General features: G+C 45.1%; 1 protein-coding gene across 2 annotated transcripts in view; it reads left to right on the forward strand.

Annotated features, from left to right (window-relative positions):
- CSMD2 (CUB and Sushi multiple domains 2) overlaps positions 1-16432 on the forward strand; it is a 1446274-nt gene that overhangs the window by 1251068 nt on the left and 178774 nt on the right. For both annotated transcript variants that reach the window (XM_082247591.1, XM_082247592.1), the window contains 2 exons: positions 12970-13083; positions 15916-16011. In XM_082247591.1, coding sequence (XP_082103717.1) covers positions 12970-13083; positions 15916-16011 — 210 coding nt within the window. The remainder of the gene's footprint in view (positions 1-12969; positions 13084-15915; positions 16012-16432) is intronic.

Genomic DNA, 16432 nt, shown 5'->3' on the forward strand with positions numbered 1-16432 from the left:
CTCAATCTTTGTGGGGTACAGTGAACACAATCTCATACTTCTGAAGGTTTGAGGGTGCTGCCTGTTCCATACTCCCCCTACTCCTCATCTAGCCTTTTAGGGGTACAAACAATAGTAATTGGGGCCTAGTGTGGTTGTGTACGTGTGATATACATACACTTTTTTGGGATCATATTTTCTATTCCGCTATTTAATCAAAAACCTTTGGGGATCAGTTAAATTGGGGGATAGTCTGTGTTGGTACGTGTGAGAGAGATCCACCTTTCCAAGTTGTTGGGGTTCATCTCATACTTCTGAAGGTTTGAGGGTGCTGCCTGTTCCATACTCCCCCTACTCCTAGCCTTTTAGGGGTACAAACAATAGTAATTGGGGCCTAGTGTGGTTGTGTACGTGTGATATACATACACTTTTTTGGGATCATATTTTCTATTCCGCTATTTAATCAAAAACCTTTGGGGATCAGTTAAATTGGGGGATAGTCTGTGTTGGTACGTGTGAGAGAGATCCACCTTTCCAAGTTGTTGGGGTTCATCTCATACTTCTGAAGGTTTGAGGGTGCTGCCTGTTCCATACTCCCCCTACTCCTAGCCTTTTAGGGGTACAAACAATAGTAATTGGGGCCTAGTGTGGTTGTGTACGTGTGATATACATACACTTTTTTGGGATCATATTTTCTATTCCGCTATTTAATCAAAAACCTTTGGGGATCAGTTAAATTGGGGGATAGTCTGTGTTGGTACGTGTGAGAGAGATCCACCTTTCCAAGTTGTTGGGGTTCATCTCATACTTCTGAAGGTTTGAGGGTGCTGCCTGTTCCATACTCCCCCTACTCCTAGCCTTTTAGGGGTACAAACAATAGTAATTGGGGCCTAGTGTGGTTGTGTACGTGTGATATACATACACTTTTTTGGGATCATATTTTCTATTCCGCTATTTAATCAAAAACCTTTGGGGATCAGTTAAATTGGGGGATAGTCTGTGTTGGTACGTGTGAGAGAGATCCACCTTTCCAAGTTGTTGGGGTTCATCTCATACTTCTGAAGGTTTGAGGGTGCTGCCTGTTCCATACTCCCCCTACTCCTAGCCTTTTAGGGGTACAAACAATAGTAATTGGGGCCTAGTGTGGTTGTGTACGTGTGATATACATACACTTTTTTGGGATCATATTTTCTATTCCGCTATTTAATCAAAAACCTTTGGGGATCAGTTAAATTGGGGGATAGTCTGTGTTGGTACGTGTGAGAGAGATCCACCTTTCCAAGTTGTTGGGGTTCATCTCATACTTCTGAAGGTTTGAGGGTGCTGCCTGTTCCATACTCCCCCTACTCCTAGCCTTTTAGGGGTACAAACAATAGTAATTGGGGCCTAGTGTGGTTGTGTACGTGTGATATACATACACTTTTTTGGGATCATATTTTCTATTCCGCTATTTAATCAAAAACCTTTGGGGATCAGTTAAATTGGGGGATAGTCTGTGTTGGTACGTGTGAGAGAGATCCACCTTTCCAAGTTGTTGGGGTTCATCTCATACTTCTGAAGGTTTGAGGGTGCTGCCTGTTCCATACTCCCCCTACTCCTAGCCTTTTAGGGGTACAAACAATAGTAATTGGGGCCTAGTGTGGTTGTGTACGTGTGATATACATACACTTTTTTGGGATCATATTTTCTATTCCGCTATTTAATCAAAAACCTTTGGGGATCAGTTAAATTGGGGGATAGTCTGTGTTGGTACGTGTGAGAGAGATCCACCTTTCCAAGTTGTTGGGGTTCATCTCATACTTCTGAAGGTTTGAGGGTGCTGCCTGTTCCATACTCCCCCTACTCCTAGCCTTTTAGGGGTACAAACAATAGTAATTGGGGCCTAGTGTGGTTGTGTACGTGTGATATACATACACTTTTTTGGGATCATATTTTCTATTCCGCTATTTAATCAAAAACCTTTGGGGATCAGTTAAATTGGGGGATAGTCTGTGTTGGTACGTGTGAGAGAGATCCACCTTTCCAAGTTGTTGGGGTTCATCTCATACTTCTGAAGGTTTGAGGGTGCTGCCTGTTCCATACTCCCCCTACTCCTAGCCTTTTAGGGGTACAAACAATAGTAATTGGGGCCTAGTGTGGTTGTGTACGTGTGATATACATACACTTTTTTGGGATCATATTTTCTATTCCGCTATTTAATCAAAAACCTTTGGGGATCAGTTAAATTGGGGGATAGTCTGTGTTGGTACGTGTGAGAGAGATCCACCTTTCCAAGTTGTTGGGGTTCATCTCATACTTCTGAAGGTTTGAGGGTGCTGCCTGTTCCATACTCCCCCTACTCCTAGCCTTTTAGGGGTACAAACAATAGTAATTGGGGCCTAGTGTGGTTGTGTACGTGTGATATACATACACTTTTTTGGGATCATATTTTCTATTCCGCTATTTAATCAAAAACCTTTGGGGATCAGTTAAATTGGGGGATAGTCTGTGTTGGTACGTGTGAGAGAGATCCACCTTTCCAAGTTGTTGGGGTTCATCTCATACTTCTGAAGGTTTGAGGGTGCTGCCTGTTCCATACTCCCCCTACTCCTAGCCTTTTAGGGGTACAAACAATAGTAATTGGGGCCTAGTGTGGTTGTGTACGTGTGATATACATACACTTTTTTGGGATCATATTTTCTATTCCGCTATTTAATCAAAAACCTTTGGGGATCAGTTAAATTGGGGGATAGTCTGTGTTGGTACGTGTGAGAGAGATCCACCTTTCCAAGTTGTTGGGGTTCATCTCATACTTCTGAAGGTTTGAGGGTGCTGCCTGTTCCATACTCCCCCTACTCCTAGCCTTTTAGGGGTACAAACAATAGTAATTGGGGCCTAGTGTGGTTGTGTACGTGTGATATACATACACTTTTTTGGGATCATATTTTCTATTCCGCTATTTAATCAAAAACCTTTGGGGATCAGTTAAATTGGGGGATAGTCTGTGTTGGTACGTGTGAGAGAGATCCACCTTTCCAAGTTGTTGGGGTTCATCTCATACTTCTGAAGGTTTGAGGGTGCTGCCTGTTCCATACTCCCCCTACTCCTAGCCTTTTAGGGGTACAAACAATAGTAATTGGGGCCTAGTGTGGTTGTGTACGTGTGATATACATACACTTTTTTGGGATCATATTTTCTATTCCGCTATTTAATCAAAAACCTTTGGGGATCAGTTAAATTGGGGGATAGTCTGTGTTGGTACGTGTGAGAGAGATCCACCTTTCCAAGTTGTTGGGGTTCATCTCATACTTCTGAAGGTTTGAGGGTGCTGCCTGTTCCATACTCCCCCTACTCCTAGCCTTTTAGGGGTACAAACAATAGTAATTGGGGCCTAGTGTGGTTGTGTACGTGTGATATACATACACTTTTTTGGGATCATATTTTCTATTCCGCTATTTAATCAAAAACCTTTGGGGATCAGTTAAATTGGGGGATAGTCTGTGTTGGTACGTGTGAGAGAGATCCACCTTTCCAAGTTGTTGGGGTTCATCTCATACTTCTGAAGGTTTGAGGGTGCTGCCTGTTCCATACTCCCCCTACTCCTAGCCTTTTAGGGGTACAAACAATAGTAATTGGGGCCTAGTGTGGTTGTGTACGTGTGATATACATACACTTTTTTGGGATCATATTTTCTATTCCGCTATTTAATCAAAAACCTTTGGGGATCAGTTAAATTGGGGGATAGTCTGTGTTGGTACGTGTGAGAGAGATCCACCTTTCCAAGTTGTTGGGGTTCATCTCATACTTCTGAAGGTTTGAGGGTGCTGCCTGTTCCATACTCCCCCTACTCCTAGCCTTTTAGGGGTACAAACAATAGTAATTGGGGCCTAGTGTGGTTGTGTACGTGTGATATACATACACTTTTTTGGGATCATATTTTCTATTCCGCTATTTAATCAAAAACCTTTGGGGATCAGTTAAATTGGGGGATAGTCTGTGTTGGTACGTGTGAGAGAGATCCACCTTTCCAAGTTGTTGGGGTTCATCTCATACTTCTGAAGGTTTGAGGGTGCTGCCTGTTCCATACTCCCCCTACTCCTAGCCTTTTAGGGGTACAAACAATAGTAATTGGGGCCTAGTGTGGTTGTGTACGTGTGATATACATACACTTTTTTGGGATCATATTTTCTATTCCGCTATTTAATCAAAAACCTTTGGGGATCAGTTAAATTGGGGGATAGTCTGTGTTGGTACGTGTGAGAGAGATCCACCTTTCCAAGTTGTTGGGGTTCATCTCATACTTCTGAAGGTTTGAGGGTGCTGCCTGTTCCATACTCCCCCTACTCCTAGCCTTTTAGGGGTACAAACAATAGTAATTGGGGCCTAGTGTGGTTGTGTACGTGTGATATACATACACTTTTTTGGGATCATATTTTCTATTCCGCTATTTAATCAAAAACCTTTGGGGATCAGTTAAATTGGGGGATAGTCTGTGTTGGTACGTGTGAGAGAGATCCACCTTTCCAAGTTGTTGGGGTTCATCTCATACTTCTGAAGGTTTGAGGGTGCTGCCTGTTCCATACTCCCCCTACTCCTAGCCTTTTAGGGGTACAAACAATAGTAATTGGGGCCTAGTGTGGTTGTGTACGTGTGATATACATACACTTTTTTGGGATCATATTTTCTATTCCGCTATTTAATCAAAAACCTTTGGGGATCAGTTAAATTGGGGGATAGTCTGTGTTGGTACGTGTGAGAGAGATCCACCTTTCCAAGTTGTTGGGGTTCATCTCATACTTCTGAAGGTTTGAGGGTGCTGCCTGTTCCATACTCCCCCTACTCCTAGCCTTTTAGGGGTACAAACAATAGTAATTGGGGCCTAGTGTGGTTGTGTACGTGTGATATACATACACTTTTTTGGGATCATATTTTCTATTCCGCTATTTAATCATAAACCTTTGGGGATCAGTTAAATTGGGGGATAGTCTGTGTTGGTACGTGTGAGAGAGATCCACCTTTCCAAGTTGTTGGGGTTCATCTCATACTTCTGAAGGTTTGAGGGTGCTGCCTGTTCCATACTCCCCCCTACTCCTCATCTAGCCTTTTAGGGGTACAAACAATAGTAATTGGGGCCTAGTGTGGTTGTGTACGTGCGAGATACATACACTTTTTTTGATCATATTTCCTATTCCGCTATTCAATAAAAACCTTTGAGGATCAATTGAATTGCGGGATAGTCTGTGTCGGTACGTGTGAGAGAGATCCACCTTTCCAAGTTGTTGGGGTTCATCTCATACTTCTGAAGGTTTGAGGGTGCTGCCTGTTCCATACTCCCCCTACTCCTCATCTAGCCTTTTAGGGGTACAAACAATAGTAATTGGGGCCTAGTGTGGTTGTGTACGTGTGATATACATACACTTTTTTTGGATCATATTTTCTATTCCGCTATTTAATCAAAAACCTTTGGGGATCAGTTAAATTGGGGGATAGTCTGTGTTGGTACGTGTGAGAGAGATCCACCTTTCCAAGTTGTTGGGGTTCATCTCATACTTCTGAAGGTTTGAGGGTGCTGCCTGTTCCATACCCCCCCTACTCCTCATCTAGCCTTTTAGGGGTACAAACAATAGTAATTGGGGCCTAGTGTGGTTGTGTACGTGCGAGATACATACACTTTTTTTGATCATATTTCCTATTCCGCTATTCAATAAAAACCTTTGAGGATCAATTGAATTGCGGGATAGTCTGTGTCGGTACGTGTGAGAGAGATCCACCTTTCCAAGTTGTTGGGGTTCATCTCATACTTCTGAAGGTTTGAGGGTGCTGCCTGTTCCATACCCCCCCTACTCCTAGCCTTTTAGGGGTACAAACAATAGTAATTGGGGCCTAGTGTGGTTGTGTACGTGTGATATACATACACTTTTTTGGGATCATATTTTCTATTCCGCTATTTAATCAAAAACCTTTGGGGATCAGTTAAATTGGGGGATAGTCTGTGTTGGTACGTGTGAGAGAGATCCACCTTTCCAAGTTGTTGGGGTTCATCTCATACTTCTGAAGGTTTGAGGGTGCTGCCTGTTCCATACTCCCCCTACTCCTAGCCTTTTAGGGGTACAAACAATAGTAATTGGGGCCTAGTGTGGTTGTGTACGTGTGATATACATACACTTTTTTGGGATCATATTTTCTATTCCGCTATTTAATCAAAAACCTTTGGGGATCAGTTAAATTGGGGGATAGTCTGTGTTGGTACGTGTGAGAGAGATCCACCTTTCCAAGTTGTTGGGGTTCATCTCATACTTCTGAAGGTTTGAGGGTGCTGCCTGTTCCATACTCCCCCTACTCCTAGCCTTTTAGGGGTACAAACAATAGTAATTGGGGCCTAGTGTGGTTGTGTACGTGTGATATACATACACTTTTTTGGGATCATATTTTCTATTCCGCTATTTAATCAAAAACCTTTGGGGATCAGTTAAATTGGGGGATAGTCTGTGTTGGTACGTGTGAGAGAGATCCACCTTTCCAAGTTGTTGGGGTTCATCTCATACTTCTGAAGGTTTGAGGGTGCTGCCTGTTCCATACTCCCCCTACTCCTAGCCTTTTAGGGGTACAAACAATAGTAATTGGGGCCTAGTGTGGTTGTGTACGTGTGATATACATACACTTTTTTGGGATCATATTTTCTATTCCGCTATTTAATCAAAAACCTTTGGGGATCAGTTAAATTGGGGGATAGTCTGTGTTGGTACGTGTGAGAGAGATCCACCTTTCCAAGTTGTTGGGGTTCATCTCATACTTCTGAAGGTTTGAGGGTGCTGCCTGTTCCATACTCCCCCTACTCCTAGCCTTTTAGGGGTACAAACAATAGTAATTGGGGCCTAGTGTGGTTGTGTACGTGTGATATACATACACTTTTTTGGGATCATATTTTCTATTCCGCTATTTAATCATAAACCTTTGGGGATCAGTTAAATTGGGGGATAGTCTGTGTTGGTACGTGTGAGAGAGATCCACCTTTCCAAGTTGTTGGGGTTCATCTCATACTTCTGAAGGTTTGAGGGTGCTGCCTGTTCCATACTCCCCCCTACTCCTCATCTAGCCTTTTAGGGGTACAAACAATAGTAATTGGGGCCTAGTGTGGTTGTGTACGTGCGAGATACATACACTTTTTTTGATCATATTTCCTATTCCGCTATTCAATAAAAACCTTTGAGGATCAATTGAATTGCGGGATAGTCTGTGTCGGTACGTGTGAGAGAGATCCACCTTTCCAAGTTGTTGGGGTTCATCTCATACTTCTGAAGGTTTGAGGGTGCTGCCTGTTCCATACTCCCCCTACTCCTCATCTAGCCTTTTAGGGGTACAAACAATAGTAATTGGGGCCTAGTGTGGTTGTGTACGTGTGATATACATACACTTTTTTTGGATCATATTTTCTATTCCGCTATTTAATCAAAAACCTTTGGGGATCAGTTAAATTGGGGGATAGTCTGTGTTGGTACGTGTGAGAGAGATCCACCTTTCCAAGTTGTTGGGGTTCATCTCATACTTCTGAAGGTTTGAGGGTGCTGCCTGTTCCATACCCCCCCTACTCCTCATCTAGCCTTTTAGGGGTACAAACAATAGTAATTGGGGCCTAGTGTGGTTGTGTACGTGCGAGATACATACACTTTTTTTGATCATATTTCCTATTCCGCTATTCAATAAAAACCTTTGAGGATCAATTGAATTGCGGGATAGTCTGTGTCGGTACGTGTGAGAGAGATCCACCTTTCCAAGTTGTTGGGGTTCATCTCATACTTCTGAAGGTTTGAGGGTGCTGCCTGTTCCATACCCCCCCTACTCCTCATCTAGCCTTTTAGGGGTACAAACAATAGTAATTGGGGCCTAGTGTGGTTGTGTACGTGCGAGATACATACACTTTTTTTGATCATATTTCCTATTCCGCTATTCAATAAAAACCTTTGAGGATCAATTGAATTGCGGGATAGTCTGTGTCGGTACGTGTGAGAGAGATCCACCTTTCCAAGTTGTTGGGGTTCATCTCATACTTCTGAAGGTTTGAGGGTGCTGCCTGTTCCATACTCCCCCTACTCCTCATCTAGCCTTTTAGGGGTACAAACAATAGTAATTGGGGCCTAGTGTGGTTGTGTACGTGTGATATACATACACTTTTTTTGGATCATATTTTCTATTCCGCTATTCAATAAAAACCTTTCTAGGGCAAGATCTTAAATTACAGAAATATGAGGAGACCGTCAAATAAGGGCCGTGGCCTGGGTCGTGGTGCTGCTGGTAGAGCTCCTGTTGCAAGGAGAGGACATGGTCGATCTGTGCCAGCTACACGCACAAGTGAAACACCTTCCTCAAGTGTGAGTAGGCGACAGAACCTGCATCAGTATTTGGTAGGGCATCAAACGCCCCTAGAAGTGATGAGGCCAGAACAAGTTGAGGCGATAGTAGATTGGTTTGCTGCTGACAGTGCCTCCAGTTCCTTCACATTGTCTCCCACCCAGTCTACTGCAGAAAGGTCAGAGTTGGCACCTGCAGCCAATGTCCAACCGTCTTTCACCTCACCCCCTTGCAAATCAGGCCAGCAGTCTGAGCCCCAAGCCATACAGCAGTCTCTTATTCTTTTTGAGGACTCTGTCAGCAGGGTTTCCCAGGGCCATCCACCTAGCCCTGCCCCAGAAGTGGAAGAGATTGAGTGCAGCGATGCCCAACCACTTATTTCTCAAGATGAGTACATGCAAGGATCATCGCAGCTACATGCAAGGATCATCGCAGCACGTCTCCGATGATGACGAAACGCAGGTGCCAACTGCTGCGGCGTTCAGCATTGTGGAGACCGACAAGGAGGGCAGGGGTGAAGACTGGGTGGAAGATGATGTGGAGGACGATGAGGTCCTCGACCCCACATGGAATGAACGTCATGCAGGTGACCTGAGTAGTTTGGAGGAAGAGGCGGTGGTCGCACAGAGCCACCAGCACAGCAGAAGAGGGAGCAGGGTGCAGAAGCGGAGCGGCCGTGCCCTAGACACTACGCCCGCTACTGCCCAACGCAGCAAGGGAACGAGCGCACCAAAGTCAGCTCAAAGGAGTTCTCTAGCGTGGAAGTTCTTTAGAAAATGTGCTGATGACAGGACACGAGTGGTTTGCACCCTGTGCAATCAGAGCTTGAAGCGAGGCATGAACCTTCTCAACCTGAGCACAACCTGCATGATCAGGCATCTAAGTGCAAAGCACGAGCTGCAGTGGAGTACACACCTTCAAAACCAAGAAACGTCTCTGGCTCATCCTGCTTCCTCTTCTGCTGCAGTCTCGGCCGCTCCAGCCACATCTGTAGTGATACCGGCACCTGCCACCCCGCAAACAGACGATCTGTCAGCAACACCACCACCTGGGTCACCAACAACCATCTCCACAATGTCCCGTGGAAGCGTTCAGCTTTCCATCTCCCAAACACTTGAGAGGAAGAGGAAGTACCCCCCTACCCACCCGCGATCCCTGGCCCTGAATGCCAGCATTTCAAAATTATTGGCCTTTGAAATGCTGTCATTCCGTCTGGTGGAGACGCACAGTTTTAAAAACCTTATGTCGGTGGCTGTCCCACAGTACGTCGTGCCCAGCCGCCACTACTTTTCCAGGCAAGCCATCCCTTCCCTGCACAACCAAGTGGGGGAAAATATCAGGTGTGCACTGCGCAACGCCATCTGTGCCAAGGTCCACCTAACTACGGATACGTGGACCAGTAAGCACGGTCAGGGGCGTTATATCTCCCTAACGGCACACTGGGTAAATGCAGTGGCGGATGGGCCTGAGGCGGATAGCAATTTGGCGCATGTCCTTCCACCACCGAGGATTGCAGGGCGCTTCAGTTTGCCTCCTGTTCGTAACTCCTCCTACTCCGCTTCCTCATCCTCTACCGCCTCCTCATCCGGACAGCGTAACACCTTCACCACCAACTTCAGCACGGCCAGGGGTAAACGACAGCAGGCAGTTTTACAACTTGCCTGTTTGGGGGACAAACCACACACCGCGCAGGAGTTGTGGAGGAGCATGGAACAGCAGACAAATGAGTGGTTGCTGCCAGCGAGCCTCAAGCCCGGCCTGGTGGTGTGTGATAACGGGCGAAATCTCATAGCAGCTCTGGGCCTAGCCGGTTTGACGCACATCCCTTGCCTGGCGCATGTGCTGAATTTGGTGGTGCAGAGGTTCCTTAAAAACTACCCCGATATGTCAGAGCTTCTGCAGAAAGTGCGGGCCGTTTGTGCGCACTTTCGGCGTTCTCACCCTGCTGCTGCTCGCCTGGCAGCGCTGCAGCGTAACTTCGGCCTTCCCGCTCACCGCCTCATATGTGACGTGCCCACAAGGTGGAACTCCACCTTGCACATGCTGGAAAGACTGTGCGAGCAGCAGCAGGCCATAGTGGAGTTTCAGCTGCAGCACGCACGCGTGAGTCGCTCTGCGGAACAGCACCACTTCACCACCAATAACTGGGCCTCCATGCGAGACCTGTGTGCCTTGTTGCGCTGTTTTGAGTACTCCACCAACATGGCCAGTGGCAATGACGCCGTTCTCAGCTTAACTATCCCACTTCTATGCCTCCTTGAAAAAACAATTCGGGCGATGATGGAAGAGGATGTGGCACAGGATGAGGAGGAGGAGGAGGATGAAGAGGTAACATTTCCAAGGCTTTCAGGGCAGTCATTCGCAAGGGGCTCCGAGGGTGGGTTCCTGCACACGCAAACGCCAGGGACGCAATTGTCCAGCAGGGGCACAGTTCTGGAGGATGAGGAGGATGAGGAGGAGGAGGAGCTGGAGGAGGAGATGGAACCATGTTCACAGCAGGGTGGCACCCAGGCCAGCTCATGGCCATCACTGGTGCGTGGCTGGGGGGATACAGAGGACACGGACGATACACCTCCCACAGAGGACAGCCTTTCGTCGCCTCTGGGCAGCCTGGCACACATGAGCGATTACATGCTGCAGTGTCTCCACAACGACCGCCGAGTTGCCCACATTCTAACTTGTGCTGATTACTGGGTGGCCACGCTGCTGGATCCCCGTTACAAGGACAACGTACCGTCCTTAATTCACTCACTGGAGCGCGATCGCAAGATGCGCGAGTACAAGCGCACGCTGGTAGACGCCATGCTGCTGGCATTCCCATCTGACAGCGGGGCCACAGTGGAAGCACAAGGCAGAGGAGGAGGAGGAGGAGGTCGCCAACGCAACCAGGGCACCGCCAGCACCTCAGAAGGCAGGGTTAGCATGGCCGAAATGTGGAAAAGCTTTGTCAGCACGCCACAACAAACAGCAGCACCAGCAGCTCAGATGGAACGTCTTAGCAGGAGGCAGCATTTTACCAACATGGTGGAGCAGTATGTGTGCACACGCCTACATGTAGTGAATGACGGGTCTGCCCCCTTCAACTTCTGGGTCTCCAAATTGGGCACATGGCCTGAGCTTGCCCTTTACGCCTTGGAGGTGCTGGCGTGCCCTGCAGCCAGTGTATTATCTGAACGGGTATTTAGCACGGCTGGGGGCGTTATAACAGACAAGCGCAGCCGCCTGTCCAGAGACAATGTGGACAAGCTCACGTTCATTAAAATGAACCAGGCATGGATCCCACGGGACTTTTCCGTACCTTATGCAGAATAGCAATGGATACCGACCTTACCCACCCATTGTTCCATTTTTGCTCTTTCTCACTCTTTTGGGGTGTACCCTCATTTAAAATTTTTGAAAAGAAGCAGTGTTGGCTACCTCGTCCTCCTCCTCAGGGCCAGATTAATGTAGGGGCTATTGGAGCTGCAGCTCCAGGCCCCTACCTTTTATATAGGCCCCGGGTTGGCCATATTCACTGTTACCGCTCTTCTGTCACTTGTAAACACAGAAGTCTGGCTTCTATGCTCGCTTCCCCAGGCAGCACCCTCAGAACCTCCCCACACAGCGTGAAGGCCGGACAAGGAGGGACAGTTGGCGATGCATGGATGTGTTTATGGGCTTCAGAGACAGCATCCCATGTTGAATTAGGCATGCATGGCTGCACCCTTCCTCCTCTGGGTGCATGGCAAGGCACGGCCCTTAAGGCCCTTCAAAATCCTCAGCACCAAGCCCATGATGCTGTTAATCCGGCCCTGGTCCTCCTCCACCGCCGCTTCCACCTACACCGCCCATAGGTGTGCGCAGCCTATTGCATTAAGGTGTGCACCCCAAAGTTGAAATACACATGCATGTGTTTGCCAGCAGGGAGAGTAATGTATCGGGGCCATGTACCTGTAGGCAAGGAGAAATAGAGCAGAGCAGGTCCCAGGGAGATCTTTCCCATCTCCTCACTGGCAATGCTATGTGCCCTAGGTGATTAGGGTGTGCCCAGGCACACCCAGCACACCCTGTGCGCACGCCTATGTCACCGCCACATCCACCACCACCTCAACCTCCCTCCTACTCCATATGGGCCTCGTCCTTCAGAGATGAAGAAGAACATTGTTTTATTTTTCTGGTTTTTTTTTGTTGTTTTAAGTTATTTCCCTATCCACATTTGTTTGCAGAGCACTTGCCATGCTCTTAATTACGTTTTGCTGCCATTTGCAGCACTCTAGCCCTTTCCTTTGGTGTTTTAGAGCCATTTTAGTGCCTTAAAGTTCGGGTCCCCATTGACTTCAATGGGGTTCGGTGTCCGGGAAAAGTTCGGTAAAAGTCCGGGACACGGACCCGGACTTTTTTTTAAAGTTCGGCCGAACCCGTCGAACACGGACATCTAGGTGTTCGCTCAACCCTACTCATGACATGTTTTCTTTCAAAGATCATTTACTGACTTATTATCACTCAGTTTTCAGTACAGCCTTTATAAATGGCAACCTGCCAATGTTATGCTTGAATAAAATGTTCTTTTACCCTAACAATCCGAACAGTAATTCAGTGAGGGTGACCCAAAGAATGTTTGTAATTTTTTTTTATTTATTTTTTTTCAAGTGGTCAACATAAGTGTTTTTGTCTTTTTTCTAGTTGTGTTCGGGCAATTCACTTTTTTCCAGACAGCACTCAATGATGTGGTTGAAGTCCATGATGGACCAAATGAACAGACTCGTCTTCTCAGCTCTCTGTCTGGATCTCATACAGGTATATGGCACAAATTGTAGTGTTTTGTACTGATTGCTAATTGCAGTGTTTTTCAACTCTATTGAAGTAAGTACCCTTTTATCAAAAACCCAATGTTTACAAAGTACAACTTGATTGGGCCATTTATTTTCAAAAAACCTCTTGATAGACTATCCATTATGTTTTAAATAACCATATGTACAACCAGTTGTTGATTTAGTTGCTAAAACACTAAATTGCAAGGATTTATTTACAATAATAAGCACCCACCAAACCTATCTAAAGTACAAATGCCACTGGCTGAGATTTGTTGACCTAGCTCACACATAACAAGCAAGGTACAAGCTCATAAAACTTGCCAAAGAAAATACCAGTCTGGAGAGGAGCAATATATTTTAAGACATACTGTAAGTAATAGGCAGCCACTCTTTCTACAGAAGTTGGTTTTCAATGTAGTAAGTCACACAGAAATTGGCAGACAATAGAGTAACATGGTTCAGCAAATCTTTAATCGATTTAGTGCTCAAAAAGAGCTTGAGAAGCAAAGGAAGAAGTTATTATATGACTGACCACAAACATTGATAGATGCATTGTATGACCATGTCTACTATGCCATTTTTTCTGGGGGGGGGGGGTAATCTTTTTGTCTGCATAAGACAATTGGACCTTTTGACGGCTGTTGATCTTTTTTAGCTTTTATATAAAACATATATCGGATTTTAGAATTCATTGAGGTGCCATTCTCTTTTGCAATTTTTTTTTAAATTAGGATGTCATAGTGCACTTTCATAGACTCTCACATCCCTGATCTTTTCGTTGAGAAAAAAAAACTGTGCACAAATAAATCACATGACACAAAACATTGGTGTATGGGCAGCAATCAAATGTTTGTAAGTCAGAAGAACCAGAAAGTTCACCTGATCTATGACCGTTTTAGTTTTATGCATGTGTGGCCAAGTCTGACAGATCTAGACATCTGGCAATCAGACCAAGTGTCTGGATTGCCTGCGGGAAGATAGAATGAATGTGTAAGGGGTGCAGTCACTGACATATAAAGTGATCATTAAAATGAACATTCCTTCCCATTCATTACATATAAAATTGGAAATCCTTCTTCCACAAAGTCGTTTTAGTTGATCAATGACATAAGTTACTATTATTGACCCATTATGGTCACTAAGCACACCATAATGGAGTTGCTTTCTATTAGATATCCCCCTAAGCAAACAGCTAGGAACCTTTTTCCTGGTCTAAAAATTGGAAGAGTCGTAATAGTCAAGGAAGAGCAAGATATAAAGTACTTTAAATAATAAAGCATCTGTAAATATAGGGGCACATTTATATAGAAGTGAATGTGACATTCACTAAATATTCACTACCGGTGAATCTTCCTGGCTTGTTGGGTCATTCTTGACTGCTGAGGTGCATATGCTTAACTTGGTGGCATGATCCTGCATATATCCTCAGGATATTAAGCGCTTATGACCCAGTGGTGACACACGGGTCTCAACCTTAGGTGAGGGGCCATCTAACTTTGGTGGTGGGATCACGAGTATTTACACCATCGTTTGGAGCACTTGAACACTGTGTGGTCAAAGAAGAGACTGTGTGATCTTGTCTTTCTACAGGGATTTACCACCCACTTTGATCACTGGAATAGCACTTGAGCACTTTAATGATTTTTTGGGACTACTTACTTTGCACGTTACTATGACATATCTATGTTAATACATTATATATATATATATATATATATATTCTGAATATTTATATTTAATTTGCTAATTTGCTAGCACATATACACTGTGAGTAATTATTCTATTTAGCACCTGTTTGCACACCCTTAGTTGCATATTTGCACATTACTGTGATCAGCAGCGCGGTATTTTTGTATTTATTTTATATGCTCCGGAAAGACCACTGTCAACATACTCAAAAAAAAAAACCCTTGCCCCCCAGTATAATAAACCATACTTACAACCTTTAGGTTGGAAAGGGGCAAGGCCACAGCTTTATTTAACTTCCAACACATAACACATAAACACGTTTAACCAGTGCCAGTCCCAGTTATACTCTGAGCACGCTTTAACATTAACTGGTCAAATTCCAAGGGGACCTGTCCTTACCATAAGTGCTGGACAGACAGACCAATTCCACATTCAAATGAAGGGCATATACTGTTACAGCAACTTTAAAGTGCTGGCAAGGTAAAAAATAAAAAATGGCACTAAAGCTAAAGACCATTCATAAAGAGGTGGGAAGGTGGGCAGCTCTTGCATCCACGCCTCAAAAAGGCCCAGAATCCCCTTGTGCGAGACTTTTGAGCTCAGGCCTCAGGCCCAGATCCCCCTTAACCAATCCTCAGCGACCGCTTAATCCCTCCTTCCTCCACCCATGTCCTGGCCATGCCCCATCAGTCAAGGCTCTCTTTCCCAAAGGGATCAAGAGGGCTTCATACGTGATACTAGGCCATGCAACTTAGAAAAAGGTTTTTGGGGAAAAAAAAAAAAAAAAAGAAAAAGGTGTAATTTAACTTTTATACTGTAAATAGATTAATTTTTCTACTGAATTTTCTATTTCAATATCTAAAATTCATCTGCATTATAATTCTATTTCACATCAGCAGCTACAGAGAAGTTAGTTTAGTTATCTCTTTAGTGTTCCGAGCACATCTCCTTCTCCAGCCAGAATATTGCCTTCCCATGGCCAGAGTGTCAAGTGTTCTGTGCCGCCTGCAGTCTATCACACGCACTGTGATCAGATCAGCATCCTCACATCACAAATGCCAGCAGCAGGTTTATCTACAGGAGGCAGGTCTCCCCGCTCTGTAACACGTGCGCTCTGCCGTTACAGGTGAATCTCTACCTCTTGCAACTTCCAATCAGATTTTAATTAAGTTCAGCACCAAGGGACAGGCGACAGCCAAAGGATTTCATTTTGTGTACCAAGGTAGGTAACTAAATGGTGTGTCATGTCCTGTGGCTATCCAAGCAGTGCATGAAACCATCAGGGACTCTCATACAGATATTAAAAAACTGTCACATGGTTTAGATTGGGACAGTGGAAAGGGATGTAGTGAGGGAAGGATTTGGCAAATGCACATCTACAGAGAACAGGCAGCTGTGACTCTGCAAATATACCTTGCAGCAATCCATGTCATGTTTGTCTCTGTGATCTGCTTTTGGCCTCTATACCAAGGTTTGATGAGATGCACAATCAATTTTTTTTATTCAAACTTGTCTATAGTTGTCAAGCGTCTTGGTACGGATACAGCTTGAAGTTATTGTTTAGCCATAAATTATCATTTTCCAGTGGGTCACATTCTACTTCATCAAATTTGTTTGTACAATGTAGCTGGTTGTATTTATTA

This window comes from Pelophylax lessonae (genome assembly GCF_965119305.1).
Source record: "Pelophylax lessonae genome assembly, chromosome: 2".
NCBI classification, from domain to species: domain Eukaryota; kingdom Metazoa; phylum Chordata; class Amphibia; order Anura; family Ranidae; genus Pelophylax; species Pelophylax lessonae.